Raw genomic sequence first — 15,815 nt, forward strand, 5'->3', positions numbered from 1 at the left:
TGTAATTTGTGGTCGAGAAGGAGTCTCGCCACGTACAACCTCCTCACGGGGGGGGGGTCTCGACTCGAGCGAGATGCCGTTGCTCCGCAGACCAACGAGTCAAAGGGTCAGAAAAAAAGAAGAGAAGGAGAGGAAAGAAACGACGAGTATATATCTCTTCCACATAGAAAGAGAGAGAGAGAGAGAGAGAGAGAGAGAGAGAGAGAGAGAGAGAGAGAGAGAGAGAGAGAGAGAGACAACAGAGGAAATAAGAAAAATGTCCGGCCTCCGCTATCCGATATTTTATTTTCTGTTAATAGCCGGTGCAGAGCCTATAAGCCGACGATTTCCGGAATCCTAAGCGTGTCTCTCTCCTCCGATATACAAGAGTGACAACAATCACGACTGTATATCCCCGTAAGTATACGAGACAGACAACACACTTGACTTCCTCTCTCCGAGAAAATTTTTCCCCGACTCGGACTAGCACTAATGACGAGAGACACTCTCGGCTGTCCCTGCTATTAGAATCTCTCTCTCTCTCTCTCTCTCTCGTTCTACGACGCGGAGATAGCTCAGCGAGTGAAAGAGAGAGAGAGAGAGAGAGAGAGAGAGAGAGAGAGAGAAAAGCAAAGAGAAGGCCGTTTGTTTGGGCTGCGGCCTTAGCTCGTCGGTGTGGAATCGGACTTCCGGTCGCGCCCTGCTGCGGCACCTGCGCGCACCTGTCCCCTTCCCCCACTCGCCTCTCTCTCTCTCTCTCTCTCTCTCTGTCTCTCCGAAGCTTGACTCCTTTTCAAAATCCAAACAGCCCAGAGATTCTCCCCCCTCTCTCTCTCCCCTCCTCGCTTGATGTATTATACACATATAGCTATACGCGTATGGCAGTGCTCGCGCGCGCGCGTGTAAGTATCGAGCGCGGAGGGGCAAGTGAATGGAGCTCGCTCGCGCGCGCAGCCTCCATCAATGAAGCGCTGGTTCTCAACTTCTCATCGAGTTAGATTTTTCATCGCAGATACGCAATTAAGTATACACATCGCAAAATTCGCGAGAAGATTAGTAACGCATCAGACGCCTTCTCGAAAGAGCGACGAGCCCGCGTTTCTCGGGAAAAAGTCGTCAGACGTCGGTAAATTGGGGTAAATCACGCGATTGACATTCTTTCTCGAAGATTCATTCATTCAGAGTCGGCTCGCAGGAATTACGCCTGCACGTGCGTCTATAAGCAACTATATACGCGACAGGTTGTGCGGGGCTGCGAAATCACATAGCTCTCTAGCGCGAGGTGCGTCGCCCACGCGAATCCAGAGGTGTATTATAACCGCGCGTGGGCTGACGGTCTCGAGCTTCAAAACAACCTGCGGCTGGAGAGGAGAGTCGGATCTTTGCGTAAGAGGGAGGAGGGAAGAGGAGATACGTGTGCAGTCTCAAAGTGGCCTATGCTCGCGATTCATACCTACGCATGAATGATGGACGCACGTGCGCGCGAAGGAGGAGGAGGAGAGATGCTGCGCGGATGATTGCCAGGATGGGACGTGTTGTTGTTATTGTCGGAGTGTTTTCCGCGGAGTTTTCTTCATTGATTACTCATCTATAAGTAGATGTTTCTTTCGTGACTCGAAAATCCAGAAGATTGTCCGCTTACCATACCACACGTTCCGATAATTCATTCATCGCGTGTACAAAGTCAATATTTCTCGCGTGATTCAAAAGTCGGATAATTAACTCCCAGAGCCTTTGTGCCGCGGAGTGACTAAACCGAGCGCGATTTTTTTTCTCGCGGAGATTCGATCGTCGATATAATCACACTTTCGGCCTCTACCGACGACTTTGTATAAACTCACGATTATCAGTCGCGATCAGTATTTCCATCGGCGTTTTCTCGAAGCCGGGATAAAACCAATACAGCTGTACTCTGCATACGTGAGGCACATCGCAAGGATGATGTCCGGATTTATGTAACGGCGACGACTGCGGCGCAGCGGAGACATTATTTAGAAATGTACATACACACACACACACACGAGCGGTTGCGCGATAGCTTCCTATAGCGGAAGCTCTATCCGCTTCTCTTCTCGCTGGTGTATACTGTTATCCGTGAAAAAAAAACCATACGCGTGCCGTAGTCTCCGGATACGAGTTATTCAACGCGCGCACCTCGTGAAATATCGCTGTGACATTATGCGCAATATGCAATATTCAACGTTTATTTCCTCCGTCGACTCGAGAGCTTCGTTAATTAATTACCTCGGCAGCCGCGCTCGCCTTCGTGTGTGTATATATATATGTGTGTGTGTGTGTGTGTGTGTATATACATGAATGAATCGTCCTTCCTCTCCGCACAGGTGAACGGTGCGCACACACACACACATGCGCGCTTGCGGCATTCCTGCTCTCGGCATTTTTTTCAAGCAACAATATATACGCACACAACCGAGAGAGAGAGAGAGAGAGAGAGAGAGAGAGAGAGAGAGAGAGAGAGAGAGAGAGAGAGATAGTTGGCGCGTGTGCGCATGCAGTCTCTCGCAGGTAAATTTGTAGGCCTCCTCTCTCGCAGCAGCATCTACAGATCGCTTTTCCCCCACTACACCAGCAGCAGCATCAGCATATAGCATTACTGTACACCTCGTGAAAGAGAGAGAAGACGGCGAGGAGCTGCTGCGTGTTGTTTGTAGGTGAAAAGGAGGCGAGAGAGTGAGTTGTGCCGAGAGAGAGAGAGAGAGCGCAGGAGGGGGTAGAGTGTGTAAGCCTGGTGGGGGTATATAGTGTATACACCGAAAGGGACGGCTACAGTTCTGTGTGAGTGGAGAGAGAGAGAGAGAGAGAGAGAGAGAGAGAGAGAGAGAGAGAGAGAGAGAGAGAGAGAGAGAGAGAGAGAGAGAGCGGTAGTGGGGGCAGCCATTCATAGTTTGCTCCGGTCCGTAGCTCTGGAGCTCCGAGTCGGCAGTCGTCAGCGTGCTATCTGCTGCCCACGTTGTCTTGCGCCTGCCGCTCCCCTAAGAGTCGGACAACACCGCCACCGCCGCCGCTGCTCTGCAGGTATATTCACCGGAGTGTCTCCCCTGCTGAAGATGGACTTTAATTGACGAGCGCAGAGAGAGAGAGAGAGAGAGAGAGAGAGAGAGAGAGAGAGAGAGAGAGAGAGAGAGAGAAACGTCTGACACGCTTACACCCTCTTTTACACCCGACGCAGAACTCTCGCACGCACGTACCTGCAGCGACGAGTATACGAGGGATATTACGAATTAAAACTCGATAGAGAGACCGAGTGCCGCGTTGTGCGCGTATACAGCTGACTCGCGGCGCAAGCTACAAACGGTATAAACACGCAGACACACGTACGAACGCACATCAGGATGAGGTTAGGAAGGACGATGGAGGTGGCCCAGCTGTGGCTGCTGACGATGGCGTTAAGCCTGACGAGGCAGGTGTGTTCCGCGAGCGACAGCCTCCTGGGCATGGAGTTCGACGACGAGACCGGCGAGGAGCTGCTCAAAGCGCTCGTGCCCTCGACGTCCTCGCTCTCCTCGGGCGTCAACGTCGACAACAGCATCGTCGCCGATCTCCAGCTACTCGGGGATATGCCCGACACGACGATCGTGCTGATCGGCGACCAGAAGAAGGAGACGAAGAAGGAACCCCTCGTCGTTTATCAGATAGGCGTAAGTACTGCTCTTGTTCTTTTTTTTTTCAACCGCGCCTTTTTAATCGGCGGGATAGAGGAAGAGCTCCATCAATTTTTCTTCCCCCCGCGTGCGCACACACGCCGCTGGTCAATCTTTTTCCTTCTCTCTCTCTCCCTCTCTCTCTCTCTCTCTCTCTCTCTCTCTCTCTCTCTCTCTCGAGCGTCAACCTCTCGCTAGCTCACTCTCTGTCAACAATAACACAGAGCCGTGTATTATACGTGTAACGATCTCCCGAGTATGTACATTGTATAACGCGGAGGAAAAAAGGCGCGCGAACCGATTTTCGCTCACGTGGTGTGTAGCGCGCCGCTGCTGCAGTGCAACAATGCTCGTTTGGCCTAGTTAGCTCGTATCTCTCTCTCTTTCTCTCTCTCAGCTGATAAACAGACACAGCTCTCGCAGAGAGTGCAACAGATCAGCGAGAAAGTCGTCGAGGTCAGAGGTCGGCGACGCAGGGGCTGTTGCTCTCCTGGAAGATCGGCACGCGAATCGATCAGTAAAAGCCACTTCCGGAATAGGTATGCGCGTGATTACGTAACGGTGCGGCCGGCTTAACAGCCAGTTCCCGTGTCTCTCTCCCTCTACTCTTTCGTACGCGTTCTCTCCTATACTATATACACACAGCAGCGAGTAGTGTAGCAGCTCGCGTAGAAACTCGATACGTTCGATCGAATCGCGCCAAGCGAGTTCGAAAGAAAGCCGGCGCTGACTTCCTGTTGACTAAATGCCTGCGCCGAAAAGCACACGAGCGCGTAGTATATGGTACAGTCCGTGCACCACGTGACGTATACGAGTATTCGCGAAGAAGATGAAGAAGGAGGTGGAGAGAGGGAAACGGTGGCAGTGAACTAAAATGGAATAATAGGGCTACCGGAAGGCCGGGCTCTCATCCGGAAGTTCTCACGAGTCTCTGGCTTCTCCCACGACCGCAGAGAGAGAGAGAGAGAGAGAGAGAGAGAGAGAGAGAGAGAGAGAGAAAGAGAGCAACTCGACACCTGGCACTCGTTGCTGCACCGGGCGGCTGCAGATGACCGACTCTGCGCGCGTCTAACGTTCCATACACTGACGACGCCCCCACGTGTGTATGCGTATAATACTCGCTCGCAAGCTCGACTCCCACAGTATAACCTGCCGCTAGATTTCCTTTCGCTCAACAGGTTTCGCTCTAAGCAGCACGTGTATCAGCCTTTCCTTTTCGTTCGCTACATACAGACCTTGCGCATATTGTTGCATACAAGCCGCGCACGATTCTCGATCAAGCTGTTCGATCGACTGTGGGAAGAAGCTCCCGATGCGTGATGCAGCTCATTTGGCTGAGCAAACAACGCCGGCTTCTTCTTTCTTCACAACGCACACACGCCCAGAAAAATCTGACTCGGCCGTACCATCTGTCATACTCGCCAGTGTGTGTGTGTGTGTGTGTGTTAAAGCTCACGCTCTCGTTTTCGCAATTCACACGCGTATAATACACGCAGATCTGTTAAACTGGAATTTTTTCATTATCCCTCGCTTTTGAGAGCGGATCTGCACGTACGCGACCTCGGCCGGCACTTAAACCGCGGCACATATGACTTTGTTTATGTAAGTCTCATTTCATAATGCCTCGCGGCTCTCGCGCGCGCCGCCAATTAAGTATTTAAACTTTTCATTGGGAGCGCGCAGAGCGAATTAACACGCCTGCGAGAGAGCTATGTGATCTCTTCGTGGAAAAGCCGTATAACCGTCGCAGCGAAAAAAAAAGAACTACGCGCATATATTTCGCTCGAAAAATACTCAAGAGAGAGAAAAAAACCGCAGGACCATTCATCCGCCGCTTACGCGTTGTGTGTATACACATCACGCTCGCGCGCGTATCGGTCGTTCATTTAGACTCTCTACTGCTCGAGCGCGTGAGCCGAGAGCCACGTGTGTTTTCATTCATGCTCCGAGTCGCTGCGGTGCGGCGCTCATTGTGCTGCGTGTACATTCACTCATTCGCGCGTGCGAGAGTCATTCGTATACGAGGCGGGAATATAGGTCGAGAAAAATCATATCGTGCAGCGCCGATCGCCCCAAGAGAGAGAGAAAGAGGAAGAAGGCAAAAATAAGGTTCCGCAGGAAATTGCCCATCTCGCCTTAGCACGCGATGAAAAATATATAGGAGAGAGAGAGAGAGAGAGAGAGAGAGAGAGAGAGAGAGAGAGAGAGAGAGAGAGAGAGAGAGAGAGAGAGAGAGAGAGAGAGAGAGAGAGAGGAAGCGATGAAAAAAGCAGTCGTGTCTTTTAATTACCGAGCGGTGGATTCTCCGCGATGGATACACAGGACGTGCGTGATTGCTGAGATTGACGCCGGCTGACGAGCTCTGAATGGACCTGTTGTCGCTGGAGGATCGTCGCGTCTGCCAAGGCAGACACTCCGTCGTCGTCCCGACTGCGAGACGTCGTTTGCTTTTTGCTCTGCCTCGCACACACACACACGTTATATCTGTGTATATATTATAAACTCGGTGGTGTGCTTGTGTAGAAAGGGCAGGATTGCGAGATCGCATTTGCAGCAACAATAATCATTGTTATCGTACACAGAGGGTATGCACACAACATATGTATATACGCGGGCGTGTGTGTATACGTATCGTTAAGGTCGTTAAACGATTGGGATCACGATTAATGCCAGAGGCTGAATATATAACGCACCAAGTGCTCTGCGTAGGGAGCCGATCGATCTTCCAATTAATTCGTTACTCCTCTCTACTGCCGTATATACTATAGCGCGGAGCGCACTGCGGGCATCATCAGGCATTATTTTTTCTCCGTCATCTTGGCTCTGCGTTATTTTCATGCTGGTAACGCACCACACCCCGACGATCGATCTTCGCGTTCTCGACGTTGTTAAAGCACTTTCCACCGCATCGCAGAGCGATAATGCGAGAACGTATCGACGCTTATTTGCACCGCACATTCCCGAAAATCGAGCGCAACGGTACTTTGCGCAGGCGGCCTTTGTATTTCCCTCCGCGCGGGCGCGCGCGACATGCACCGGTTCCGGGGTGGGACGTAACAGGTATGAAAAAAAAGCTGGATTTCCAAAGGATAAGCACGAGCGATCGTCTCTCGGATGTTATGATTTGCTGGGCCTATTGTGGGACAGTATAGGTGTATACAGGCAGCGTAGCTGGCGCTGCTCTCTCTCTCTCTCTCTCTCTCTCTCTCTCTCTCTCTCTCTCTCGCTCTCTGGGGACTTCCGGCTTATTCTCCCCCGGGCGACGACGACTTCCGCCATTTCTTAAAGGAGCCTCTCTATTCACTTGCGGGGGCTCGGGCTCCCATTATTTTTTACTACCGGCCGTGTCCGGCTAATTCGCCGGAAAAAGGCACAGCCTGCATCCCGCCGGGAAAATCCCTCCGGCTTCCTTTTTCTGCCCAGCGGGGGTAGGTACAGTCTCTCGGAGCCGATCATTCAATGATAACTCTCTGCGGCCGGAAATAAATTTCCGAGGGGTCCCTCTCTCTCTCCCTTTCCGGCTTTGACAATTCATCCGGCAGTTTTCCCACGTAGTGCAGCCTGCTCTTCTTCTTCTTCTGCTCCCGCTTCTTCCTGCATACCTGCATTTTCTTTCATTCATCATTTCCTTCTTTTCTTGCACACCTTTTTTCCATTCAATAAATACTTCCTTCCTTCCGTCCGGCCGCCTTCCGTCCTTTCTTCTCTCTCTCTCTCTCTCTCTCTCTCTCTCTCTCTCTCTCTCTCTCTCACTCTCTGTGTCTGTGCCTCTGTATACATATATTCTTTCCTCGCTCGAGCTGCTGCCGCGCTGCAGCTACTCTCTCGAAATAATTATACGCTCTCGTTTTTCTCCTGCAGCCGCTTCTTCCTCCTGCCCATCCTCCTTTTTTTCGAATTTCAATCGGCCGCTTTCCTGCAAACTCGTTTCCTGCTGCAGACGTACCTACGGATGAGAGATGCCACTGGATATACCTATATAACGAGTTTCATCAATTAAAATTCATCTTGTCCCCACGTGCTCGCTTATTGCAGCTCGAGAATCGAACGCATGCGCGTGTCTGCGAATTATTATCGAGGCGTACGTGACCGAAAACAAAAACGCGATTAGCTCTCGAGCTTCTCGAAACGGAAATGAAACGAACACGCCTTTGCGACTGGACGCGTGTGTGCGTGTAAATGTGTATCGCTCTGAATGGGGCTTTTAAACAAAAATCGCCGCGCAGAAAAAACCGGAAAGATATAAGCAATTACAAGCAATTACCCGCGTCGCGAGAGAGAGAGAGAGAGAGAGAGAGAGAGAGAGAGAGAGAGAGAGAGAGAGAGAGAGAGCGCACTTTTATACGCGGCCGGGAATTATTGCAAAAAAGGAGGGAAAAATCGATCCGCATCCGGTGCAAGCGAAACGCTTTCTCTTTCCTTCGCTGTTATGTGTTGTATACTGTATATTACTATATGTTGATATAGAAAATCGATGTTTGGTGAGTCTAAAAGTCGCTTCGTTTTCTTCCAGAAGAGCGAGGCGGACCTACCCGAATGTCAGGACAAAGCTGAGGTCTGCAGCAAGGTCGACCTTTACGGTGACCCCTGGGTCGAGCGTCAGTGTCGCTGCCCGTCCGGCAGGACCTGTTCCCGCAGCCTACACGCCGACGACGGCCACACCATCGTCGACAAGACCCGCCAGTACAAGCTCTGCGAACCGGTCAAGCGCCTGCCCGTCTGCCGCTACTTCAAGTGAGTATATTTTGCATTTCGAAGTAAACATAAAGATTTTATTCATTGCGTATGTACCTAACGAGGCCTTATCTCTTCCTCTCCTCAGGGACGTAACGTGGACGATCGCCCCAGGCGCCGGCCCGAGAAACTCGACCGTCCAGAAGATGCACTGCAGGTGTCGGCCGGGCAGCGTAGCCTACCTCGTCAAGAGGCACCACCACATGCTGCCCAGCGGAAATCCGGCCTTTATCTACTCGTTCGCCTGCTCTCCCCAAAGCGTAAGCATCTTCAATTCAGTACCTTACATCCCTACTTGTGTATAATCAAATGCCTAATTGCCGAATCATTGCTTGTCCCCCCCGCAGAGGATGCGCTGCCAGCCCAAAGAGCCCTGCAGACTGTTCACGGTCCACAAAAAGACGAACTCGCCGCTGGAAGACGTGAACGCCTCGCCCCTGTGCCAGTGTCCGAAGGCTCACAGGTGTCCGAGGCGACACACGGATCCGGGCTCGCTACCCTCGAGCTACTACGGCGACAGCCACGGGGTCAAGATCTACAGCGGACACTGCGTACCGGTGCGCCACACGAACGAGCCGGTCTACACTCTCGTCAAGTGATTCCCTTCGAGCAGGACGAGAGAGAGAGAGTACCACCATCGTTGTAACACATTCCTAATATATTTATAGATATATTTATATATATATATATACCCCCAGATAGTCTTCCAGGCCCGAGGCGTTGCCCTTATTACTTTGTTGTCGCGACACGCCAGGGCCTCATCGATGTCCAGACTGCGAGAGAGTGCGACTACGTGTGTGAGAGAGATTTTTGTTTCGAATGCCTGCCGCGAGCGCGTGCCGGTGACGCGATGTTCTTCATTATTCGCAGAATTATTATTATTATTATTATTATTATTGTATTTATTATACGCTTTCGTACCCGCGGGGAGGCGAGGGGAGGGGGGGACACGCGCGCGCCACCCCCTCGCCTCTTTTTAGCCGCCCACAACAATACACGAACGAAAGACACCAACACACAGCGAAGCTGCTGCTTTTATCGAGCGAGCGATCATTATTATTTCGATTATTATACGTTATTATTATTATTATTATTATTATTATTATTATTATTACTGCTACTATTCTTATGATAATCATCATCAACATTATTACTTCTAAGATCATCGTTAGTCGATGCGAGAGAGCGTTCGTTATCGTGACTGGAGCTTAATACTACTGTATAAGCACCTCGTCCTCGCAAAAATACATAACGAAACAAAATGAGACACGAAAGATATGTTACCCGCGTATACGTATACCCCCGCAGCAGGGTATACAAGTTTGTACTTTATACAACGACGAGTTGAAGCGCGATGATACGTAGGCGAGGAAGACGATGATTAGACACGATGAGGGAGTCCTTTATAACCAAGTACAAATTGCTTATATTCCTCGCGAGAGATTATACAAAGCGTCGCAAGGTCGAGGATGTGAGAGGAGGTAGTATAGTTTATTATTATTATTATTATTACGATGATAGATCGATATTTATAGACCTTATGGAGACGCGCACGCGCCATTCCGACAATATTATATCGTGTATTGTTATCGTATGTCCCGCGATATGTTTTATAGAGAGAAAATACCTGTTCAAAGGTAGAAATTATCGTTGAATTTGTATAGAGATACCTGTGTATAGTTAATTATATTTTCTATGATGATTTAACGATGAATTTTTTCAAATTTTATCTCGACTCGCCTAGGAGACGTAGTGGCCAATCTTCACGCGGCCAACGTTGATACACTCGTTATTAATTATTATTTTCTATTATTGATAATATTATTATATTGGTTTTCCCCCCTGATACGTTGATGTACGCAATTTTATCATTCCCGTTTACGTCGATAAACAGTAAACCGTTGCGACTGCTATTATTATTATCACGTGTGAGCACCTAGTCGAGATACGCCGTTTCGATCGCCTTATACTATACTTCTTATTTCAAGCTGTAAACACGACGAATCTCGACTGAGTCACATCATCATTTATATTTATTATTAATATTATTTTATTTTATAATTATAATTAATAACGTATATTATCGATTGATAAGAACTATTATTGTAACTATATAAATCACATCATGAATCATTACCATTGTGGAATCGACGTTATACAAGTACTGTTACGTGTATATTTAATCGATTTACATTATATTTCTCATGCCATTCAACTGACGACTGTAAATAATCGAAAGAATGAAAAATTAAATTAAGATACTGCGTTACAATTACTATTGTACCATTATTATTAGCGACTGCGAAACGATATTGAGGATGGTCGATTTGATATCGGCATTACATGTTTGAATGATTACATTTTAATAAAATATATCACGATGCTGTTAAAACTTGCCCTGTTCATTTCAACCGCATACATTGAATTATTCAAAGTACTTGGAAAGAAAACAAAATAATACAATCTGTTTGCGAATTTCGCAAACTCCTCGCAGTATCAACCGAGGACCCCCTTACCATCCGCAGATCGCTCGAAGCAACCATCGGCAAAGTAGATTCCTACCCGACCTACATCACCGTTTCCTCCAGATGTCTCTAGCCTCCCGGTCGAGCAGCTAAACCAGAGCGGTAAAGTCCTGTTACTTTCAAACGCTATCCTCCTTCCATCGCGAAGCTGTTCTCTCCCATCGTATCCACAGCAAACCTCGGAGAGTAATTTTTAATTAATCTCATCTCCCAAAACAATTTTCCAGCAAATCGACGCCGCGACGGTGTATCCAAACAGCTAGAATCATCCATTGTGCACTTGGTTTAAAAATCCGCTTAATTGACTCGAGAATAGCTCTATTGAGAAGGACGTTTGAATAGCAGAAGTTACGAGCTCGGGCTCATTTGTTACGCATAAATTTCAGCCTCTGCAACAGACACGCCGCTATAACTCCCTTGTCGTCGAGGCTGCAGAGCTTTCAAGAATATAATATTCAGCGATACCGTCACGGCTAAAATTAGTTATTTTAATTGACTGCAGCCTCGCGGGATTGTTCAGTTTGCGACGCGGATCGCATTCACGTGCTACGACTCGATTTCGAGCAAATAATGCAATTACAGAGATAGATTTCAAGATCGTGCGCGTCCTTTCGATTATGTACGCGTTCCCTCGAAATAACACACAGGAAATCGCTGCTGCACGTGGAATTGAGCTCGAGCTCGTTTGTCGCGCGCACCGCTTTAAATTTTCCAAAGCTCCGTCGTTCGTTGCCAATTCCGTTGTAACGCGAAATGAAAAAACTTTCTCTACTGCGGAGAGATAGGATGGAAGAGGCCGCTGCAAGTGTCAGGAGAGCAAAAAATACAACCAAGGCAAAAGCCAGAGGCGAGATCAAAGAGCGAGAGCTGTGTGCAGTCACGAGAGCTGAGAGAGAAAGAGAGCCTATACTACCCACACAATGATCGATCGAGGAAGGCCGGAGCGTGCGCTGCAATCTCCAGGCCAATGTCAAGGTTCGTTCTACTTGCGATACTAATACACGCCGTGCCGGCTCGTATAATAGTTAGCCTGCCCCTCTGTCCTGTCTCTCGCGCTTCGTTGCGTCTTCTCGTCGTGCCTTCTTCTTCTTCGTCTCTCCTTTTTTCTCTCTTTCGAGTGCAGCTCTTTAGTTTCTTGCCGAGCTGGGACTTTTTTCCTCGAGGGAAAAACGGTGGCTCGCTTCTTTTCCGGACGATTGTTTTCGAGAACGAGCGGAAGCAGCGTAGCAGCTACCGAGCGGTAGCTCTCCGAGGATTTTGCGCCTACGTAATATAACCCTTTCTCTCTTCGATGTGATGTCAGTCGAGGAAAAAGTCCGCGTGTAACACGTACAGCAATTCTCCCGGCGGCGGCAGAAGGTTATTGGCCCTCGAGGCGATATCCTCTTCTAAACTATCCCGCAACACGCAGAGTATAAGGGCGCATCAGTGGAGGAGTCACGCGATGGTAGCGCGCGGGATCGCATCATCCCCGGCGCGACAATTATCCTCTGCGGCGACGGCGGCAGTGGCTTTATATCTGTACATCCTTAAAGTGTCGTCCTGAGCACAGAGTAGATTGACGGAGCGCAAAGTGATAATTTTTCCGAGCCGCGTATAATCTTCGAGGGCATTGTGCGCGCCGCGGCGTTAATCTAGAGAGAGAGGGAGATAATAGGGACGCGATGTCGATCAGGAAGGGGCAGCTTAAATAATCATTATCGTCGCTTCGTTCGCCCCGACCTCTTTTCGAAACCTGCTATTATTGGCCCGAGAGAGAGAGAGAGAGAGAGACGCGATTCTCCCGAGATGTGACAAAGTAATGAGAGGGATCCGAGAGAGAGAGAGAGAGAGAGAGAGAGAGAGAGAGAGTGGGATGATGCGCTGCAGGATTAACAGTTGTGCATCCGATGGACTTAACTCTGTTGGCTGCAGCGCCAGCTGTGTACAATAAATAATAACGATGTTGAGATAGAGCAGTGCGTGTGAGGTCGTCGCGATATCGTTTCCCCGATTGGCAACTGGATTTTCTATATTAAAAGACGCTCGCAGTTCTCTCTCTCTCTCTCTCTCTCTCTCTCTCTCTCTCTCTCTCTCTCTCTCTCTCTCACTTCGATCGAACTTTTCCGCTCGACGGTGCATCAGTGTTGCGTCAAAGCAGAGCCGTAAATGGTCAGCCCGTCGAGCCATCTCTAATCAAATGCAAAAGGAAAATCCTAGAAATCTCCAATGCTTTACATCAGCTCGTTAGCAGCTGTTTACACGAAACAAGTTCAGCCCGCTTACAAAGAACAAAGCCGCAATTACATTTCCTCCGCCTCGGGGAAAAATTCTCGTAATTACGCGTTACAACAACGACGACGAGTGCATGCCACATCGCTCAAAGCTTAATCTTGCGCGCGCGCGAGCTTAAGGAAATGCCTCGCGCGTGTGTGTGTGTGTACATCGGGCTTTAAAACGAGCGCCGCAGAGCCGCAGGAATTTAATACGCGCGCGTTATTTCGCTGCGTTCAACGCGTTCTCCCCGTGGGCTGTTCTCTCTCTCTTCGCCGACGTATACATATGCAAATAAAAGGACTGCAGCGCGTACACGTGCGGAGGAAAGCTCGCGCGAAGTGGAGGAGATAAAACAATGAATTTCGCGTTTAACAATGGGACCACCACGTGCGCGCGTGTGGCATATTGTTTACAACCTGACGGTGTATAAAGTGGATTTCACTCTCGCGAGAAAGATGATCTATATAAGATTCGATCTCGAAGGGGTCGTTTATCGGAGGCAATGATTAGGTTGCGTAGAAGGAATATACATCCACGTGATTGAAAAGCGGCTTATATACGTTTTGCTCTCGTTGTGTGTATTATATGCATAGAAGCGTTCTTACCTTCGAGCTTCTCTATACAACTCTCGTGACTAGACCTCGAATGAGATAACACACAGAGGAGCACGTGTGTATGTGTGCAGCGCGTGACAAGAGTTCACATGCTGCGCGGCTCTCTCGTGCAATTCGATCGTGAGATATTCCGCGAACCGCTGGCAAAAAGTCAAAACGGTGAAAGAGCAACATTTTCCAACGGGGGGCTATAAATTTTCGGACTCGAAACTCGTGCCCAGGACTTTCTTCCAGAGTAAAACACGTACATACACACACACACACGCACACACACACACTAGTGGTATGAACTCTGACCCCACGCGCGAATTGTAATTTCGCTCGCGCCGATGCTGATTTTTCAAGAGCAGCTTACACAGTGGGTGGATTGATTTATAGGGGAGAGCTACTCGCGTCATTAGCTAACGATTGGAGCCGATATATATCGAGCGATGGCAATCGCGCGTCTATAGTGTTGCGCGGAGGATTTCAATTTTCTAGGGATAAAAATGCCTGATGGAGATCGATAAATCATCATCGATGCATGCGCTGTGATTCATGTACAATAATATACTGGTTCGAGAGAACAAAAAAAAAAGCGAAAAGCTAGAGCATCTGATATACGCTGTATATCTTGATGCTACTGTGCTCGACAATCGCTCGCTCTCTATATAGACCCACACACACACACACGCGCGAGCTCAACGTCAATTAATGTAGCTTTTCGAAAAAGCGATGCTTGTACGCGATAGCCTATCTCCCATCGCGCAGGATATATAACACACATAAATAGCCCTCTCCCTCTCTATCGATAAGTGATATTCCCTCGATATAATATAATACACAGCGATTTAATAACGATTTTTTTTAAACGTTATAATCAGCCGGCACTAATCCGCGAACAATGAGAGCTAATTCGATTAACGTCCTAATCGGGACTTTCACATACAACCGCAGACACATCGCGGACTGTATCTACCCGGGTAATCAGCTCATTGTTAACGTCGTCGTTAGAGCCGTATAGCTGCGCTTTGAAATCAATAGAAAGTCACGTTTTGATTCATTAGAAAGCCCGAGCGCGAAACGAGCTGAAAAATCGCGATCGTTTATTATGTGCAAAGAGGAGAAAAAAGAAAGAAGAACCGCGACGAATTGCCGCGGGAGTATATAGTGTGTGCTCGAGAGAAACTCGATAAAACAGCGTCTTATCGCATCAGCTGCAGTAGCCGGACGTATCCATGCCAAGTGCATCATTCGGAGCGGTTTTCAGATTCGTTTAACGTCGCGCCTATAGCCGCGCCAGCTGTCCTGCATATCCTTTACATATACATATACAAGCACACGCATCGTCACATGCATACATATATCGCGTAGAAAGTTTCGCGCGTGCAGCATCGAGAGAGAGGATGAGCCTCCCGGAGACGAGATAAGAATCGCTCATAACATCCTCCGTTTCTCTCTTTCCTATATCCTCATGCACACGGCGTACATGCGTGGAAAATAGATATTAAGGCCACACGCATATATACACGCGATGATTCGCGCGCTCGCTCGCGGAGAAAGTCAATTGTAAACACAGGCTGCTGCTGTTACTGCAGTGTGTCAAGTGCAGCAGCAGCGGCTTATGTATGCCCCTTTTTCTACGAGTCTATAGAAGCGTTGTTGCACACGTGCGCGAGAGGACTGGCGCTTTTTCGCTCGTACTCGCGGTCACGCTTCGCGCTAAGAGCCGGAAAGTAAGAGGCATGTGTGTGCTGTGCTGTTTACTGCCTGCGAGCAGAGAGCTCTACTTGCGATGGAGGACGGATTATACGGAACTACTTTAGAGTGCTGTTTTCGACGGGGGAGGCTTTTTTGGATGCGGGGATTTTTGGATTAAACGGAAGGGGATTATATCGAGATTTGCAGCGTTGAAATACAGTTTTTTTTTATTTGCGGTCGAGGGATTGGAACTTTTCCGGGAGGTAATGTTCCGCAGGAGCTTACGGCCTGTCTTGAACAGCTTGTCGGTTTATTCTCTGTTCCATTATCATGCGGTGCTATTTTTATCAATCCCTACCCCCGAG

At 48.8% G+C, this 15,815-nt stretch overlaps 3 protein-coding genes across 6 annotated transcripts in view; 2 read left to right on the top strand and 1 right to left on the bottom strand.

Annotated features, from left to right (window-relative positions):
• Window positions 1–15,815, bottom strand: part of LOC100121680 (elongation factor-like GTPase 1) — a 65,903-nt gene that overhangs the window by 6,894 nt on the left and 43,194 nt on the right. For 2 of the 3 annotated variants that reach the window (XM_031924541.2, XM_031924540.2), the window contains exon 5: window positions 5,932–6,097. The exons of the other annotated variant lie outside the window; for it this stretch is intronic. In XM_031924541.2, the coding sequence (XP_031780401.1) occupies window positions 5,932–6,097 (166 nt within the window). The remainder of the gene's footprint in view (window positions 1–5,931; window positions 6,098–15,815) is intronic. 3 annotated transcript variants of the gene reach the window in all.
• On the top strand, window positions 1,940–10,767 carry LOC103315739 (protein giant-lens). Of its 2 annotated transcripts, none has more exons than XM_031924547.2 (4): window positions 1,940–3,638; window positions 8,158–8,375; window positions 8,464–8,635; window positions 8,723–10,767. In XM_031924547.2, exons 1-4 carry the CDS (start codon window positions 3,333–3,335, stop codon window positions 8,972–8,974), a joined length of 948 nt encoding a protein of 315 aa, XP_031780407.1. In that variant the 5' UTR covers window positions 1,940–3,332; the 3' UTR covers window positions 8,975–10,767. The 2 variants fall into 2 exon arrangements, with proteins under 2 accessions (XP_031780407.1, XP_031780406.1); XM_031924546.2 differs by having other exon boundaries at window positions 2,895–3,638; window positions 8,155–8,375.
• The window catches only part of LOC103315730 (mucin-5AC), a 43,926-nt gene continuing 39,150 nt past the window's right edge, over window positions 11,040–15,815 (top strand). Inside the window, exon 1 of the mRNA XM_016982477.2 lies at window positions 11,040–11,875. The gene's annotated coding sequence lies outside the window, so the exon portion shown is untranslated. The remainder of the gene's footprint in view (window positions 11,876–15,815) is intronic.

The sequence above is a fragment of the Nasonia vitripennis genome, chromosome 2 (genome assembly GCF_009193385.2).
Source record: "Nasonia vitripennis strain AsymCx chromosome 2, Nvit_psr_1.1, whole genome shotgun sequence".
In the NCBI taxonomy this organism is placed as follows: Eukaryota; Metazoa; Arthropoda; class Insecta; order Hymenoptera; family Pteromalidae; genus Nasonia; species Nasonia vitripennis.